Raw genomic sequence first — 19,366 nt, 5'->3', positions numbered from 1 at the left:
TAAGTCAAAGTGGAGACAGTTCAAACAGAGCTGTGTAACTGACAATAGCTAATCTTAAATCAGTCAACCCTTTCAGATTTGTAAAACAGCTGTGTAAGCTTTGATTACTTGCTCTCTTTCAACATTACAGCTTCACAGTCATCACATGGGGGAGTCTAAATTTAATCATGCATTACCCTCGCTTTCATTTTAGTCTTTTTAAAGAATGTGTCCTTTCTTTTTCCCTGTTTAAATTCCTAGTTAACAAAGAGATTCTTGTACTGTTTTTAGTCATGTTTTCTAAAGCTGTTTCTTGTCCATCTTATGTAAAAGATATTGGCAATCACTGAAGTTCTACCTTGGTGAGGTAAACTGCAAACACGACTTCCAATTTTCTGCTACACTGTTCAATTTACTTTATTCTCCAACTACTCCCACCCCAACTCTCTGGGGCTGGGACTCTAATCTCTGTTTGTTTGTACAGCTCCTAGTTAAATGGGAGCCTAATACATTATTGCAGTTGCTATTACTGTTGTAGTATTATTACTAATAACAGTAATGTAGTTTCTTCTTTAAACTTTGAGGGCTATGTTAAAGTAGATTTAATCATATAGTTTAAGTGTAATCCTATAGGTAGTGGTTATGATGCAGTTTGTGTCCCCGAGTGATAGACGCTTATGGGAGGTTTGAAATATCTAGGATGGAATTTTCAAAAGTGCTCCCACTGGCCTAACTCTGTTCCCATCTGAAGACTTTTGAAAATCCTACTCATAGAGCTTAATGTGCGATTGACGTCCCCTGCATAAGAAGTGACGTAGGGGTTAACATTAATAAAGGATGTTTGTTTTAAACAACTTGGACAGGTAAGTGGGTGATACCGACAAGTTTGATGAAAGGAGACGAAGGAGATGCTGCAACTTTAAAAAAACAAAAACAAAAACAAACAAAAAAAAAACCAAACAACCAGCTTTTGGGATGTGTTTTCCATGTTCCGTGTATAGAATAAAATGCACTTTCCTTTCATTATACACTTTCCCTCTCCCCCTCAAATTGGTGTAGTTCAGAGCTTACCTAGCCCTTCACTTAAAGTAACTTTAGTTTTCATGTTGCTTAAAGTTGGCTTAAAGGACTTTATGATACTATTTGCAAGATATTTTTGTAAAACTAATCAGAACATTTGAGACTTTTACTGTCTCAAAAATTCTAAAAATCTCAATAGTCACTTCTTTAAACTTTTTTTTTTCCTGGCAAGCTAAAAGCAGCATAGCTTTGAGATTTCCATCTTCTGTTTTTACCTTCTATATAGGAGTCAAGTTTCAGTGTGTCAGGATACTGCAATATATTAATCCTTAAATAATCTGTCATTTAAACGGCAACACAAATAAACACTGCTTGGCTTTTGGAGCGATTAAAAGGGTGTAATTTGCCTCTAAGAATATTTCTAAACATCACTAATAACTTGATCACTGAGCCTTTTCTCTAATAGGGGGACTTACTTTCTGGAAATATGTCACGTTATTTGGAAACAATACATGTTGGAAATGATGTACACTGTAGCTGTGTGCAGTAGAGCATGGTGTGGGTATCAGAAAAGGAGAGTGTAAAGAGTATTTAATAACGGGAAATAACCAACATAAAAACAAATAAAACCCTAAATTATTTAGCACGAATCATTTGACATTGTTTATATGATGAGGAATAGATTTAGGGCTCATAGATTAAAAAGATATTTTATAGATCCTCCCTAAATATATGTGTATAAATTCTTTTCCTGCTGTATCTACCTTTTGTATGCAGCCAGAGAGAGCTATTAATTGGCTTGGTGAATACATCAAAAACAAAATGTTTTGATGTTTATAATTCATGATGTAAGTAGTAATTATGTTGTCAGTCAGCACTGAGATCAGTCAACATTGATGCTGATGACCTAAATAGTGAAATATTAACTTGAATTTGTAGTTTCTGATTATCTCACTATTTTCTAAGGAAGAAAATGGGAAAGATCACATCAGTAGTATTCATGATTCTTTTTTCCTATTCCACAAACTAGAGGTTTAGTTTAGCTTAGACTGTTATAAATTTAGTTTGGCTACATGTTTTGTATATGTAGTTTATGTTCATTAAATAGTTTTGGTATATTAATGTGAAAACATTACAATATATAGCATTCTTGTTTAAAGCATAATTTTATATTAAATCTTAAAACGAGAGAGTTTAGTTCTATGGGAGCATACCTTGAATATAAAAATAACTTTATTAAAGTTTAGCTGCTCTTTAGTTATATTAATTACTGTATTTTGGCCTAGTATGAACCCTGCTTAATCCTCTAGTTTTTTTTAAAGTCCATTCTCAAACAATATGGGGCAATTAACATTAAACAGTGCAACCAGAAATAACTGCCCTTTATCTTAAACAAATTAACAAAACAAAAGAGAACTACTTAGTCGCCCTGCTAAAAGGAATTTTTAATTGGATTAAGTAAATCAACATCAGCAGAGATTTAATATTCATGTGATGGCCTAAAGGCAAATGCAGTTTCTATATACAAATCTTTGCAAACCCCACATAACGAAGAGTCCTTTGAGTTCAACTGTTGACCTCTAGCAGAGTAGAAGTTGCATATGAGATGCATGGCCTCTCAGTTTTTTTCAGTTTAAACCTTCCCCTGTCTCTTTAGTACTATAGAATGAATTTTCAGGGACTCTTGCTGTCTGATTGCCTAAAGTCTGAGTATAGTAAAGGCTGTTTTTTTCCTCCGTTCTTTCATGCAGGTTAGTACACAGAATATGAAGATGGGTGGGCTGCCTCGTACTACTCCACCTACCCAGAAACCACCCAGCCCACCAATGTCAGGAAAAGGAACTATTGGGTGAGTACAATTACTGTAGACTTAATATTTTTGTAGCGAGTAGATGGGGAAGAGCTATTCCTAAACAGCTGAACACCTACATTTCTACCATGGAAATTTTTTTAAACATCTTCCTTATTTTTGCTTCTTGTCCACCATCTAAAGATGGGCTGTGAGGCTTGGAGAAGTTTTACCACCATTCTTTGTACTGACCACATCTTAAATTGTAGGTGTTGTGTTGCTGCCTGTAGATTATGAAGGTCATTAGAAGTTTTATTCAGGAAGCCTTTCTTTGATTTCTTTTGGCTTGTATTATCTGTGGTGGATAGAATTGGTGGTGTGTTTTTTCTGTCAGGCTGTACTGTCTATCTGCAGTAGCTAATGTAATATCTAAATTGACATACTTTGCCACAGGTTGGGCATATATGCAGTGAATGGTAAAATGTGCTTTCCAGTGGAGCTATGAACCTGAATTCTACATTTTCTTCACCTGATAGAGTCCTTACGAATTATGTCCTGAGGAACAGCAGCTCTTCTAGTTATTGCATTGATATGGTGCATATTCATGGTCGCATTCTCTGAAATGCTTCTGGTTCCGCGCACAGGGCCAATTAGATAGGCAGAACTGTGGGGTCTAAATGTGTGGATGAGATGATGGTGTAGGGAGGAGGGGTTTAGATTAATTAGAAACTGGGAAAACTTTTGGGAAAGGGGGAGCCTATACAGGAAGGATGGGCTCCACCTAAACCAAAATGGAACCAGATTGCTGGTGCTTAAAATTAAAAAGGTCGTAGAACAGTTTTTAAACTAAGGTCTGGGGGAAATCCGACAGGTGTAGAGGAGCATGTGGTTTGGAGCGGAGGATCTATAAATGAAGATTCCCTATGTCCTAATGAGGAGAAAATGGAAGATAAAATACAGGTAGGCTCTGATGAGAAACAGTCAAATGAAAAAAAAGTCCCATTCAATTACATCATGTAATGGCAGGCAGCTAAAAAGTGACAGGTTTTTAAAGTGCTTATATACCAATGCTAGAAGCCTAAATAATAAGGTGGGTGAACTAGAGTGCCTCGTATTAAATGAGGATATAGATATAATAGGCATCACAGAAACTTGGTGGAAGGAGGATAGTCAGTGGGACACAGTAATAACAGGGTACAAAATATATTGGAAGGACAGAACAGGTTGTGCTGAGGGGGGAGGGGGTGGCACTATATATGAAGGAAAGCGTAGAATCAAATGAAGTAAAAATCTTAAATGAACCAAGCTGTACCATAGAATCTCTATGGATGGTAATTCCATGCTTAAATAATAAGAATATAGCAATAGGGATATATTACAGACCACCTGACCAGGAGGTGATAGTGACTGTGAAATGCTCATGGAGAGTAGAGAGGCTATTAAAATAAAAAACTCAATTATAATGCGGGATTTCAACTATCACCTTATTGACTGGGTACATATCACCTCAGGAAGGGATGCAGAGATTAAGTTTCTTGACACCTTAAATGGCTTCTTCTTGGAGAAGCTAGTCCTGGAACCCACAAGAGGAGAGGCAATTCTTGGTTTAGTCCTAAGTGGAGCACAGGATCAGGTCCCAAGAGGTGACTCTAGCTGGACTGCTTGGTAATAGTGACCATAATATAATAAAATTTATCATCCCTGTGGCGGGGAAAACACCACAGCAGCCCAACACTGTAACATTTAATTTCAGAAAGGGGAACTACACAAAAATTAGGAGGTTAGTTAAACAGAAATTAAAAGGTACAGCACCAAAAGTGAAATCCCTGCAAGCTGCATGGAAACTTTTTAAAGACACCATAATAGAGGCTCAACTTAAGTGTATACTCCAAATTAAAAAAACAAGAGAGAACCAAAAAAAGAGCCACTGTGGCTAAACAACAAATTAAAAGAAACAGTGAGAGGCAAAATGGCATCCTTTAAAAAGTGGAAGTTAAATCCTAATGAGGAAAATAGACTCTGGCAAATGAAGTGTAAAAATATAATTAGGAAGGCCAAAAAAGAATTTGAAGAACAGCTAGCCAAAGACCCAAAAAGGAACAAAAAAAAAATTTCTAAGTACATCAGAAGCGGGAAGCCTGGTAAACAACCAGTGGGGCCACTGAACGATGGAGATGCTAAAGGAGCACTCAAGGACGATACGACCATTGTGGAGAAACTAAATGAATTCTTTGCATTGGTCTTCACGGTTGAGGATGTGAGGGAGATTCCGAAATATGAGCCATTCTTTTTAGGTGACAAATCTGAGGAACTGTCCCAGACTGAGGTGTCATTAGAGGAGGTTTGGAACAGATTGATAAACTAAACAGTAATAAGTCACCAGGACCAGATGGTATTCACCCAAGAGTTCTGAAGGAACTTAAAGATGAAATTGCAGAACTACTAATTGTCGTCTGTAACCTATCATTTAAATCAGGTTCTGTACCAAATGACTAGAGGATAGCTAATGTAACACAAATTTTTAAAAAGGGCTTCAGAGGAGACTCTAGCAATTACAGTCCAGTAAGCCTGGCTTCAGTACTGGGCAAACTGGTTGAAACTATAGTAAAGAACAAAATTGCCAGACACATAGATGCACATAATCCTGGAATAGTCAACATGGTTTTAGTAATGGGAAATCATGCCTTACCAATCTACTAGAATTCTTTGAAGGAGTCAACAAGCATGTGGACAAGGTGGATCCAGTGGAGGTAGTGTATTTAGATTTTCAGAAAGCCTTTGACAAGGTCCCTCACCAAAGGCTCTTAAGCAAAGTAAGCAGTCGTGGGATAAGAGGGAAGGTTCTCTCATGGATTGGTAACTAGTTAAAAGATAGGAAATAAAGTGGAGAAAGGTAAATAGTGGTGTCCCCCAGGGGTCTGTACTGGGCCCAGTCCTATTTAACATATTCAGGAATGATCTGGAAAAATGGGTAAACAGTGAGGTGGCAAAATTTGCAGATGATACAAAACTATTCAAGATAATTAAGTCCCAGGCAGACTGCAAAGAGCTACAAAAGGATCTCTCAAAACTGGGTTACTGGGCAACAAAATGGCAGATAAGATTCAGTGTTGATAAATGCAAAGTAATGCACATTGGAAAACATAATCACAACTATACATATAAAATGATGAGGTCTTAATTGGCTGTTACCACTCAAGAAAGAGATCTTGGAGTCATTGAGGCTAGTTCTCTGAAAATATCCACTCAGTGTGAGCAGCAGTCAAAAAAGTGAACAGAATGTTGAGCATCATTAAGAAAGGGATCGATAAGAAGACAGAAAATATCATTTTGCCTCCTATATAAATCTATGGTATGCCCACATCGTGAATACTGCGTGCAGATGTGGTCTCCCCATCTGAAAAAAGAGATATTGGACTTGGAAAAGGTTCAGAAAAGAGCAGCAGAAATGATTAGGGATATGGAATGGCTGCTATCTGAGGAGAGATTAATAAGACTGGGACTTCTGAGCTTGGAAAAGAGACGACTAAGGGGGGATATGATTGAAGTCTATAAAATCATGACTGGGGTGGAGAAAGTAAATAAGTGTTATTTATTCCTTCTCATAACACAAGAACTAGGGGACACCAAATGAAATTAATAGGCAGCAGGTTTAAAATAAACAAAAAGAAGTATTTTTTCACACAACTCACAGTCAACCTGTGGAACTCCTTGCCAGAGGATGTTGTGAAGGCCAAGACTACAACAGGGTTAAAAAAAAATAGATACATTCATGGAGGATAGGTCCATCAATGGCTATTAACCAGGAGAGGCAGAGATGGGCCTCTGTTTGCCAGAAGCTGAGAATGGGCAACAGGGGATGGAACACTTGGTGATTACCTGTTCTGTTCATTCCCTCTGAGGCGCCTGGCATTGGCCACTGTCAGAAGACAGGATACTGGGCTAGATGGACATTGGTCTGACACAGTATGGCCATTCTTATGTTCATGTAATGGCTGGTCCTGAAACAGAGCTTATTGTGTTAAATTCAAAATAAGATATTTACAAGTATGCAGACTACTCTGATTTAGTAGCGGAAAGGCAAACTGACTCCTCAACTGCTCGATTCAGATCAATAAAATATGCAAAACTGAAAATTCCTCCATAGGAAAAGGGTTTGGGAAATGGAGAGCATAAATCCCATTCTTCACTCCCTGGTCATAAATTGGATATTGCAGACATGTGGAAAAACAATTTTTTTGAGTCCCTTAGATTTTGCTACACATAACTGTAAGTTTACACTGGTAAAAGATCTGTGGCTGCGCTATATTCTGACTAAATTTGCTTCTGTGCATATTGCTTTTTTTGTCCAGGCGTCACTCTCCCTATCGCACACTGGAGCCTGTGCGTCCTCCAGTGGTACCAAATGACTATGTACCTAGCCCAACACGTAATATGGCTCCCTCGCAACAGAGCCCTGTTAGAACAGCTTCTGTGAATCAGAGGAATCGCACATACAGGTATTCAGTCTACTCCTGCACAGAATATGTTTGGCCTAATACAGTAATCTATACAAGATGCACTGCTGTGATTAAAATCAAACCCAGACCCTACAATAGAACCTCACTAATACACTATTGACTGGGAAACCCATTGTGCATTGACACAAGGACACAATTAAAACAAGACTATTCCATCATAAAATTTACTTCACTTTTTCCCACAATTACACTTTAATTTTGTAAGACATAGTACTTCATAACGTACTAGTAAAATTGTGTAGTAGAAACAGTCATAGTAATATGGAACTTTGCAACCTCTCTATTTAATCTTTACAAAGATTTGGGGAGATTATTTTGTGTGTGCGAATTATGAGGTATGCTTATTGGAGGACTACAAATTGCTTGTGCTTCATAATTGAAGTTTTTTGAAAAATAAAAGATCTTGAGACTTTAGGATGAACAATGCTAAACAGTTCTGTAAAAATGAAGTAATCATAACACATAAATGAGGAAACCACTAGCTTTGAACCCAGAGATGGACCACAGTTATGATGTATAACAGAAGATACTGTTCCCGTCTCACTGACCACTAGAAGACTTCATCAGTCCTAGGAATTGTCAGAGGTATAAGATGCCACATCAGAGCTAAAATTGTCTCTCTTGAAATGTTAAATTCTTCTTTAAAAACATTTAAGGAGGCTAGCAAATAGCTTTATACCATATCCATTCTAAACACGAAAAAACGTGACTTTACTGAGTTCAGGAAATGTTGATAGATTTAACCCTTCTACTCCCAACAATACTTAATGTAGAAGCATATATAGTAGAATCTTGCTAATCCACATGCTTTGTAATCTGTACAAAAATGGGATCTCTCTCTCCACTCAGCAATGGTGTCATGGTAATTAGCTTTTCAAAATGCCATATATACTTGTTAGATTACTAGTGCCAAATGAATGAACATTCTTGATCCAAACTAAATGCTTTTGTGAAAAATGATTTTTGTTATATCAACTTCAGTTCTTTGTTTCTTCCAGTCATTAGTGTGAAGTAGCAAGTTTCCACTATATGTTTTTTATGTATTTTCTCCTATGGACCAGATAATTTATGTTTTGGTGGCTTTGGTTTCTTTAGCAGCAGTGGGAGTAGTGGAGGGAGCCACCCAAGTAGTCGGAGCAGCAGTCGAGAGAACAGTGGAAGTGGAAGTGTGGGTGTACCTATTGCTGTCCCCACTCCATCTCCTCCTAGCGTCTATCCAGGTAAATAGGAATCTCACCTTCCTCTCTTTCTGTCCAAGTCCTAATGTTTTAGTTTATTTACTGTTGTGTTTACAAGACTCTGAATCTCTGAGAATTTTTTAAGCCAACTTTTCCAGAACCATACAAACTTTAACATTGTTTTGGTGCTAATAATTAAAATGTGGGTGCACTGATATTCCCTGAGTGTGGAAATGTTTGTTATGCAGATATTTTCCTGTCTGTTTGCCTTTTATGTCAATTGGTTAATCAAAACTGTTGATTCATTTAAGCCAGCTGAGACAGGAGCTCTTTGACTAGATGTGGCTAGATAGGACACAGCACTGTTCCAAGAAAACAGTGTCTCTCTGTCCTTTTAGCCAGATAAATGGTCTTTCATTTGCTTTCTGTTCATGTAGGCATCTAGAAGTTTATTAGAAGCTTAGATTTATTTTTTTTTTAAAAAAGGCAAGGACACAGCAAAGTAAATCTTCAGTATACTCATGAAAGCAGAGCAGATTATCATGGGAAAGGCAGTCTGTCAAACATAAACACGTTCGGTTCACAGAAAATAGTATTTGTATTCTCCCTTCTTTTGCTCATGCAGTGTTGAGGATTTTCTGTGTGCTTCTTTCCTTAGTCAATGAAATGAAGGAAAACGTTATTTAGCATAAATTGTGTTCTGAAAAATTATTTTTCTGGGCCAAAAATTGCTATGGGAAACTGATGGTTTCCCTTTGCTATATGTTTAATTTTGTACAAAAGCTACAGAGTTCTGTGCTACAGATTGGAGAGTAACTAACAAAGGGGGAAAGCAGTCTTTCTTAAAGTAACGACTTTCATTGAGAAGTACAGACGTTGGTTTCTACATCTGTAATTGATAGCAGGCTTTCTTGATCCAGGTACCCTTATTTGCTGCATATTTTGGAATGCTCCTTTTAATATAAGCTTCATTTTTTTCTCATCCCCTCTTTTTGTGCTAGAACATTTAACGTTTACTGAATATCTAACGCTGAATTGTCAGAAGGCTTTTCTAATCCTTGCTAACCTGATCTCCGTATTAACTTTACCTCTTTTCACATAGCCCCTGCTGGCTCAGCTGGCACTTCTCCCCTTCCTGCTACCTCTGCACCTGCTCCTTCCCCCCTTGCTCCTGCTACTGCCCCCTCCGCTGCCCCAGATGCTGCAGCTGCAGGAGCCCAGCCTCTTGCTGATGGCTTCACCTCTCCAACTCCCCCTGCTGTTTCTTCCACTCCCTCAGCAGGTGAGTCTCTGCTCCATTTCATAGACAGCTGAACCAAGATGTGAACACAATCTGAGGCTTTTCAGAGATCCTTAGGAGTCATTGATCTTTATGGCTTTTTCTGGTTTGGTTTTGTTGGATATGAGTTTAGTCGGAAAACACCTGTTCTTCCAGGAGCTTCAGAGTATTAGTCCTGTAAACAACCACTGTATTGTATGTTTGCAGCACTATGGATAATGTGAGCCACCCTTACTTCTGCACTGTTGCTGGCGGTGGCTCTGCCTTCAGAGCTGGGATCCTGGCCAGCAGCTGCCACTCTCCAGCAGCAGCACAGAAGTAAGGGTAGCAGTACCGTACCCCCCCTCCACACACAGTAACCTTACAAACCCCCTCCCTACCACAACTCCTTTTTAGGTCAGGATCCCTATAATTACAACACCATGACGTTTTTTATTTAAATAGCTGGAATCATGACATTTATGATTTTTAAAATCCTACGACCATGAAATTGACCAAAATGGATCATGAATTTGGTAGGGTAGAACCATGAGGTGTCTTGGGCCAACATCTCTCCTTTCCATTAGTTGTTGCAAAAGAGGCGTACATTTTTGATTCACTATGAGTGAGATGGAAGTTTTAATACCCAAATTGAGTCATTTTCTGCTAAAAGACTTTGTTCAATAGGTGGTATATATTGCATGTACTCAAGCTTGCTTTCTTAACGTTTATAAAGCCACTCTGCATATTTATTTTATTTCTTTAATTGCTGAAGTTTCAACATGTGTTATTTACTAAATATAATGTAAGACTAGTATGTATTGCCTTTTGTTTGATTGATTTTTGGATGTAGTGTTATGTAAAGATCTGTTTTATATATCAAAAATGGCTTACATGTATTTGCAGTAGCTGATTGTAATGGGTTCGGCTTCTGATCACAGAGCTGTATTAATTCAGGTGTTTAATAACTTTGGTCTACATTCAAGCTTATTTAGAAATTTTGTAACATGCCAGAAAAATATTCTTTAAGTAGTGTTTATTTAAAGGGTAAAATTAAGCATGTATCATTATTTCCTAATCTCATATATAAGAATTCTTGCACCTGAGCTGTGATGAATCTCAGTGGCAACAAATCATCATAATGTCTGAAGTATTTGTGCAGTTAGAAGATGAGACTGATCAGCCAGAAGTTGGATTGATTTTCAGGTTTTGATGCGCTGGTGTATGAAAAATGTTACAGGTCTCTAGGTCTTAAACTGCACTACTTGTGGATTTTTGATAAAACAATCAGAATTAAATAGAAGTGAAAAACTCAGGTCCTTTAATAAAAATTCAGATTATCTGATTTAAAAAAAATAATTTACTATCTTCCCTTTGTTAAGAAATAAAATAAGAGGTGCTTTCTCCTTGTATTAGCCTAGTGTTCAGATGACTTCCTTGGAATAGGATGCATGAGAATAATAGTTTTGTTTTACAGGGTTGTGATTTTCCCCAGCCTGAAGAAACTCATTGTTTTGACCCTTCTAGGGATAAAAAGACCAATAGAAAAGCCACTAATTTTATGAAACAAAACCTATTATGTGTGATTGACTTTGAGCATATTTATTCCTTAAATACAACAAGTACATTGTTATAAATTCTTTAAGTAAAACAAGAATCCAGTAATTCTCAGTCTACTCTTTTGTATTTTCCAGTGGATACAGATAACAGAATTAGTGTTGAAAAGGTAAACAACATGTTATGATATTTTGGCCAATCCAGATATGCTAAAAAGACCATGGCTGATGCCAAGCTGGCCAGACAGGAATGCAGATTCTTAATGGATAAAAAGCCTCCTGTCTTCCATTGACTCTACCTACTAGCAGCATCCCTCTCCACCTACCAGTGACTCCACCCATTCTCCTCCTCCCCTACCTTCTTACTCTTTCCTAATAGGCATAACAAGAACCTTTGTGATCTCATCACTTCCCTGTTAGCTTAAAGCTTTCATTCTCAGACTGAAATTGCACCCTAATGTTTCTAATACATAAAAAAAGCTTTAAGCAAAGGTTTCATCAATCAGAATGACAGATTAAAAAAATGAGAGGACAGAAATTCACTGGGCTGAGGTTTTTAGGGAGGGGGTGGGGTGGTAACCCTTGGGTTTTTTTACAACCATGAGAGTCACCTATAATGTTGTGGAGGGGGAACCATGCAAACTGAAAACTGTCTAGTTTACCTTAGTGTCAATAACGTGCTTCAGAGCTTTAATTAGATGTAAACATACGGTAGCTTAACATCATGGTTTATGACTAGTTCACGTGTGATGACAATGCGATTCAAGTTAAATTACTAGTCTTCTAGTTGTGACTTCTGTGGTGTAGTTTAAGGTAAGCTGCCTGAATCAGTTTGATATAGAAATTGTGTGTGTTGCAATGTTAACATTGGTTGGAATAAAGAGGTGGTATTGAAGGGTTGAGTCAATTAAAATTTTTCTAATACATTGGAACATTGTACTGGATTCCCTTTCCTCTGCCCAAGCTGCTTGTTCTTTTTTATTCCCCCAAAATGATCCTCCACGCATTTCCTGAGAGCTGTGGCTGTGACGCAGCTCAGATGCCTGTGGTCTTTAGTCATAGAATAGAACATCTTTGTGGTCCTCCGAGTTGACTTCCAGTTGAATTAGCGGGTACATTGTGAGTGATGTGGACACTTGGCTAGCTAACAATGAGATGAAGCATCTCTACCTGAAATTTTAGTTCAATTTGAAAACGACCTCCATTCATGAATGTACATTTATTATGAAGCATCATATAATATTACTAGCTGGAAACAGTGTCCTCCAATTCTAACATTTTAAAGCTAAAGTTCCTCATTTCTGTATTTGCTTTTGCTGGTGGTGCTAAGTTTAGCAGTTGAGCAAGAGTTATTTTTCCTTGTGTCAGAATTCTCTGACGTTCAGAGTTCAGCTGATCTGGCAACTGAACAAAATGCTCTTAAGATGCAGACTTACTGTTTCCTCCCCCCAAATTCAATCCTTGGAATAAGTCTTGAATGTAAGCATTAAAAAGCCAGACTTCAATCTTTTCTCTCTGCTAACGCGTCTTTCTTTCTAACCTAGGTCACCCTGTTCAGTTCTACAGCATGAACAGACCTGCCTCCCGGCATACACCCCCAACAATAGGGGGCTCTTTGCCATACAGGCGCCCTCCTTCCATCACTTCGCAAACGAGCCTTCAGAACCAGATGAATGGAGGGCCTTTTTATAGCCAGAACCCAGGTAAGAGGGTTACTTCAGTATATCCAATCCAAAACACCAACGGGTTCATAACTTCAAAGCAGTGAAGTCTGTTTGAGACTGCGCTCTTTCCACAGTAGATTTTGCGAGCTGCTTTAGGTGGCTTCTAAAACAGTATTGGTAGCCCTGGTGAGGCTATTGTCCACATATAAGGTGTTTGGTTCCCATTAATGCAAACAGCCTACAATAGTTTATTATTAATTGAAGTGAGTTTGTAAAACAAGCGTCTGACTTGACAAGACAGTGTGGGGAGGCACTACACACGATCCCCGTTACATGGCTCATCCGGTGAATCTCATTCTTGATCTGCAGTACCCCTGTTGTTCCAATCCTGATGTGGGTTGAGTGTTTGGTCTTTCATGAACTATTTGAATCCTGGTTCCCCATTACTTCTGCCTGGAGACTTATGTTTCTCTCCTGAATAATGGTCAGTCTAGGAGGCGGGCCTTCCTCTTGGAGTGTGTTTTATCAGGCATCTAGGGTCAGGATGCCATTGGTGCTAGATATGGGAGGTAAGAGGACCTCTGCCACAGGAGTCAAGTTTCATATATGCTGGTTTAGTCTAACTGGTGACCCTTCTCTAAAAGTAGAAGGTTGAATTCTTATCTGCTCAATTTTGAGGCTTAACAAGAAGCGACATGTTCTGTATCTGAGTAGGAAAGGGCTGGCTATTCATATAACCAGACCTCTTGCCCACATTTCTGATTAGAGAGGGGAAGATGTTTAGCTTCAGAACAGATTTTCCTTTATACAGAAGATGCAGAGAGATTCAATAGGAATGTTTGAAGATTATTGATTTTCAAATTTCTTATACTTAAGCTAGATATGTGCAAGTGGTGCAATGATGCTATTCTATAGTTTTAAATTGTATGTTTACCTTGAAATTATGCTCAGATTCTAGCATCTGGCCTAAGGGATTTGATCAAACTCAAACATATCATTTTATCTCTAGTTGCTAGCTAGCCTCAAAGAGACATTTCTTTGAATCCAGGAGGACGAGGTAGTAGTGGTGGGTGGGGGAGTGAAGATGCATGACTAAATTATTCTATCTGCTTGAGTTATAGTATTTGTAGTGTACATTTATAGGCATGTTGAAGGGTGAAAAAAGATAGAGGGAGAAGGTAGAGGAAATAGTGTCAGATACAACTAAAAAGAAATGCCTTCTGAAGTAAAGAGGGTTTTCAGTATATCCAGAGTGTTCTTGACCACTGTTCTGTATTTCTGTTTTTAATGAAACGTCCTTTGGAAGTTACCACTATTGTATTGTAAAAGATGCCAGATATTCTGTAAATAAATTATGTAACCATAATTCAGTTTGTTTACCCGAGAAGAAAGTAATGATTAAGAGGATTATTCACTTGAACTATAAATCACAAAGAAAATACTTCCATGGCAGCGATACTTGGCACAGCATAAATAAGGGGATGCAGCAGAAGGTGTTTCTAAATCAATGACCAGGCAGAATGTGGAATCTTAGTTGTATTCAGAGGGGTATTAAGGCAGGATCTGTGTATCTGGACTCCCAGGAAGGAAAGGGGAGCCTTTGGACTCACAAAGTTAGAATCCATGAGTGGGACATATGACAAGTGGGGGCTGTGGTCTCCATTCGCAGAAGGAGGAAGCATTGGCAGGATGGGGGACCATAGCTGCTTCTTAGCCCTACTGTAGGTTGGGGGAAAGAACAGATCTTAAAGTTTGGGGAGACCAGTGGAGGGGGGGGGGGCTGGGGGCTGAAGGAAAGGCCTTTGGAGATTATCAGGATAGAAGAAGCAGGGATGTCGGATCAGGTTCATCCCATTTAATATGTGGCATTTTTTCCCCAAGAAAGCCAGTACTGTTTTTTTCTCATATTGTGTGGATTTTGTGCAGGGGATATTGATGCATTTTCCCTCCGCTGTATTTTATATGCTTTCAGCATGAATTTTTTTTTCTTTTCCTTTTTGGATAGCAGTACTAAGGCTATTTAACTTTTATGCTGCAGTGGTGAGGCTGTTTTTGGAAGGCTGTGGGGATGTAAGCATGTCTTTTATATAAATATGACTAAAACTGGGTTCTGAAGAACTACTACCAATTGCAAATTACTGACTGAGGATAAAGAGGATTTTATGACAGTCTTTCATTGTGGGAAAGAAGGAGAACTGAGTAAAAGATGGCACCTAGATTACAATCACTTAGCTTATCACTGAAATGCAATTGCTTCTGAGATGCGACACCAATGCTTAGTAATATTGCCCAACAGTTATATTTAGTGAAGTATACCATGCTCAAATGCAAGTAAAGGGAGGAATTCAGATAAAACAAAATTAGCTGAGTTAAAGTATGTACAGAGCGCTGGTATTAACATCCCTAGTCTTTTCATAGATTCCAAGGTCAGAGAGAATCAGTGTGATTGTCACAGTTCAGGGAAACTGCACTTGTATTCCCCCTCTGTGTCCAGCGAGGGCACCCACTCTAGACGTCAGGCTCCTCAGACAAATCTACATGCCTGCTGATAAGAGAACCAGAGAACGTCCCAACTCCAATAAGGACTCTGGCAGTTGATGAGTTCTTCAGACACCACAAAGGGATTTTTTCTGTGGGTAGAAGTTCAAAACAGCTGTTAGCTCAGAACAAGACCCCTCCCCACCCCCATCTGAGTCACTTCTTTATACAGTTTGGGTCTTTGATCTGCAGAGACCCTGAATAGGTGATCAGCCAGACAGTGGTCCCCTCCTCAGGGTGAAGTTTCAGAAGGTTGGATCTTTGCATAACCAGAGGTGGTGGGAACTCCACTTAACTTTGTTTGTCTGGTGCATTGTTTAAAATAGTCCTTTGAAGCACAACACTTCCCAAGGTTTACACTGGCCTCATCTCCCCCTAGAGAAGTGACATACAATCCCACAAGAATACATACACTTTTTCATTTTTAATACAACAAATTCCTAAAATGCTTAAACTTCACTGAATTAATTTTAATTTAATTCAGTAAGGTTTGTCCTGGATATTACAGGAAATTGCCACATCTATCACAGTGATTATCTACAAAAAGAACAGGAGTACTTGTGGCACCTTAGAGACTAAAAAGGTTATTTGAGCATAAACTTTCTTACTCTAATCAAGTCACCCCTTAGATGAGATGAGCTCCTTGGGTCTGTCACTATAAGGCAGGTTTTCTAATCCGTTAATCATTCTCAAGGCTCATCTCTGAACCCATTGCAAAATTCTTCTTGAATTGCGGTTACCAGAACAAGAGACAGTATCCAGCAGTGGTTGCACCAGCTCCAGATACATAGTAAATTAATCTCTCTACTCCTACTCGTGATTCCCCTGTTTATGCCTCCCAGGATCACATTAGTCCTTTTGGTCACAGCATTGTACTTGGTGCTTATGTTCAGCTGATTATCCACTCTGACCCCCAAATCTTTTTCAGAGTTATTTCTTCCTAGGCGAGAGTCCCCCATCCTGTAAGTATGGCATGCTTTATTCCTAGATGTGTACATTTACATTTAACTGTGTTAATAAGCATATTGTTTGCTTACATCCAGTTTATCACACAATCCAGATTGCTCTGTATTAATGACCTGGCCTCTTCAATATTTTAACTCCTCCCTCCCCCATTTGCAGGTCATCTGCAGACTTTCAGTGATGATTTTATGTTTTCTTCCAGGTCACTGAGGGCTTGGCTACACTAGAGAGTTGCAGCGCTGGTGGAGGCTTTACAGTGCTGCAACTTAGTAACTGTCCACACCTGCAAGGCACATCCAGTGCTGCAACTCCCTGGCTGCAGTGCTGGCTGTACACCTGGTCTGCTTGGGGTATAACGAGTGCAGCGCTGGTGATGCAGCGCTGCTCGTCAAGTGTAGCCGCACACACCAGTACTGTTATTGGCCTCCAGGGTATTAGCATTCTGGGATATCTCCTTTTAACTAAATTACTCTTTGTTTTGTTATGATGCCTCTCTTTGTTTTGTTGTGAACTCGGGGCTCCGGGAGCTGCTTATCTAAAAAACAAACACAACTCTTGTTTGCTGTGATCAATCTGTAACTGACTGTGAACAATTAATTGAGATAACCCACTACCTTGCTGTGAATGAGGCAGGCAGGTGGATGAGTGTTTGCTTGAGGAGAGAAACAGCAGGGGGAGGGGGAGAAAGGAGTCCGTTGGAGCAGCTGCTTATCTGATCTGCATACTATTTGCAATTAAGAGTAAATGAGGGGTCGAGGAAATTTTCAGATTTTGCAAGGCAGGGAGCTGAAGTGTTGGCTCAAACAATCCACTCACTCTCTCTCTCCCCCGCTCTCTGTCACACTCCACTCCACCCCACCCCCCTCTTTTGAAAAGCATGTTGCTGCCACTTGAATGCTGGGATAGCTGCCCATAATGCACCACTCCCAACAGCGCTGCAAATGTGGCCACATACCAGCGCTGGTAGCTGTCAGTGTGGCCGCACTGCAGTGCTGTCCCTACACAGCTGTACAAAGACAGCTGTAACTCCCAGCGCTGCACAGCTGCAAGTGTAGCCATACCCTGATTAAAAAAATTAGGGCACAAAACAGATCCCTCTAGAACCCCACTAGAAACAGGCCTGCTCAATGATTATTGCCCATTTACAATTACATTTTGAGACCTATCAGTTAGCCAAGCTTTTAATCCGTTTAATGTGTGCCCTGTTAATTTTATATTAATTTTTATTTTTTAATAAAAATAGTCATGGGTACCAAGTCAAACATCTTACCGAAGGCTATGTTATTACATCAACACTAATATCTTTATCAAACTTGTCATCTTGTTAAAAAAATTAAGTTAGTTTGGTAGGATCTATTTTTCATAAACTCATGGTGTTTGGCATTAAGTAATTGCTTTCCTTTATGTCTTTATTAGTTGAGTCCCTGATCAGCAACTCCATTATCTTGCCTGGAATTGATAACAGACTGACAGGCCTATAATTACCTAGGTCATCCCATTGAGCATTGGCCTGCCAAACTCAGCGTTGTGAGTTCAATCCTTGAGAGGGCCATTTAGGGAACTGGGGTAAAAATCTATCTGGCAATTGGTCCTGCTTTGAGCAGGGGGTTGGACTAGATGACCTCCTAAGATCCCTTCCAACCCTGATATTCTGAGATTCTTTTAAAACACTGGAATAACATCTTTCTTCCAGTCTTCTGCAGCTATCCCAGTGTTCCAAGTCTTATTGAAAAATCAACTTAATGGTTCAGCAAGCTCCTTGGCCTGCTCTCTTAAAATTCTTGGATGCAAGTTATCTGGATGTGCTGATTTAAAAATATGTAACTTTAGTAGTTGCTGTTTAACTTCATTCCACTCGTATCTCAGAAGGATAAGTGTTATGATGAGTCTACATCTGTTTTTTTTCAAATAATGAAAAGAAATATTTATTGAAAATTTGGCTGCCTTTTCTGAAGTTTTATTGATGATTTTATCATTTTTATGTGGTAGTGGACCAATACCATTGTTAGGATACCTTTTGTTCCTAATATACTTTAAAAACCAATTTTAAAAAAATTGGCCATAGATTTCTCCTTGTGTTCTTTTGCTTCCCTTATCAAATTTCTATAACTCTTGGCTTCTGATTTGTATTTGTTACTATCAACTTCCCCATTCTTCTGTTGTTCTCTCTATTTTTATAGCTGCCTTCACTTCTTCCCTAAACCAGGTTGGTTTTTTAATCAGCATGGTAGTCTTCCTTGATTGTGGCTTTTTGGGCATCTACTAAAGTGTTCTTTAATGTCTCCCAATCAGTACTCATTTTTTTCTGATTAATTTCTTCTCCTGGCTAATTTGGCTCATGATTGTTTTCAGCTTTCTGGCTCTTTTAAAGGACCAAGTATGTATGTTCCTGATTTAGACTTTATTCTTTTTGGACATTATAAATGTGATCAAATCATGATAACTTGTACCTAAGGTATTATTAAAGAGTTGCTGATCACAGAACTAAAAATTATGTGTCAAGACTAATCTTATGAAGTACAGCAGGGTCTCTAATGATCACAAATAGCCAAGACCTCTGTTTGACATCTCCACTAAAAGATATTGACTGACAATACGTAGCAACCCTTTCAAAATATTAACTAACCCATTTTAAATATCAGTTGCAAAATAAAAATGAAAATTGTAGACATGTTACATTAAAGAATGCCAAGTTTCTTTACAAAATAAAATGGAAAAATTATCTTAATACCATCCTACTTTTAACACACCAGTGTTTTGTACAGGTCATACATATACTCAGATTTTTAGCCCTTTATTTTAATGAGAATGCTGTACTTAATACAGGAAGTTAATAAGGGTGATGGAGAAATGATCTTAGATAATTAAATATATTTTTCCTCTGCCTTCAAACAAAACTAT

The 19,366-nt window shown here is 38.6% G+C and overlaps 1 protein-coding gene across 7 annotated transcripts in view; it reads left to right on the top strand.

Moving 5' to 3' along the window:
* ABI2 (abl interactor 2) overlaps positions 1-19,366 on the top strand; it is a 119,470-nt gene that overhangs the window by 70,168 nt on the left and 29,936 nt on the right. For 2 of the 7 annotated variants that reach the window (XM_039494323.1, XM_039494325.1), the window contains 5 exons: positions 2,751-2,848; positions 7,141-7,287; positions 8,404-8,528; positions 9,589-9,768; positions 12,845-13,003. In XM_039494323.1, the coding sequence (XP_039350257.1) occupies positions 2,751-2,848; positions 7,141-7,287; positions 8,404-8,528; positions 9,589-9,768; positions 12,845-13,003 (709 nt within the window). The remainder of the gene's footprint in view (positions 1-2,750; positions 2,849-7,140; positions 7,288-8,403; positions 8,529-9,588; positions 9,769-12,844; positions 13,004-19,366) is intronic. The other 5 variants (XM_039494320.1, XM_039494322.1, XM_039494319.1 and 2 more) reach the window with 3 other exon arrangements.

The sequence above is a fragment of the Mauremys reevesii genome, linkage group 11 (assembly GCF_016161935.1).
Source record: "Mauremys reevesii isolate NIE-2019 linkage group 11, ASM1616193v1, whole genome shotgun sequence".
Taxonomy (NCBI): Eukaryota; Metazoa; Chordata; order Testudines; family Geoemydidae; genus Mauremys; species Mauremys reevesii.
The sequence above is the reverse complement of the archived record's forward strand: the minus strand, read 5'-3'. Positions and strand labels throughout refer to the sequence as shown.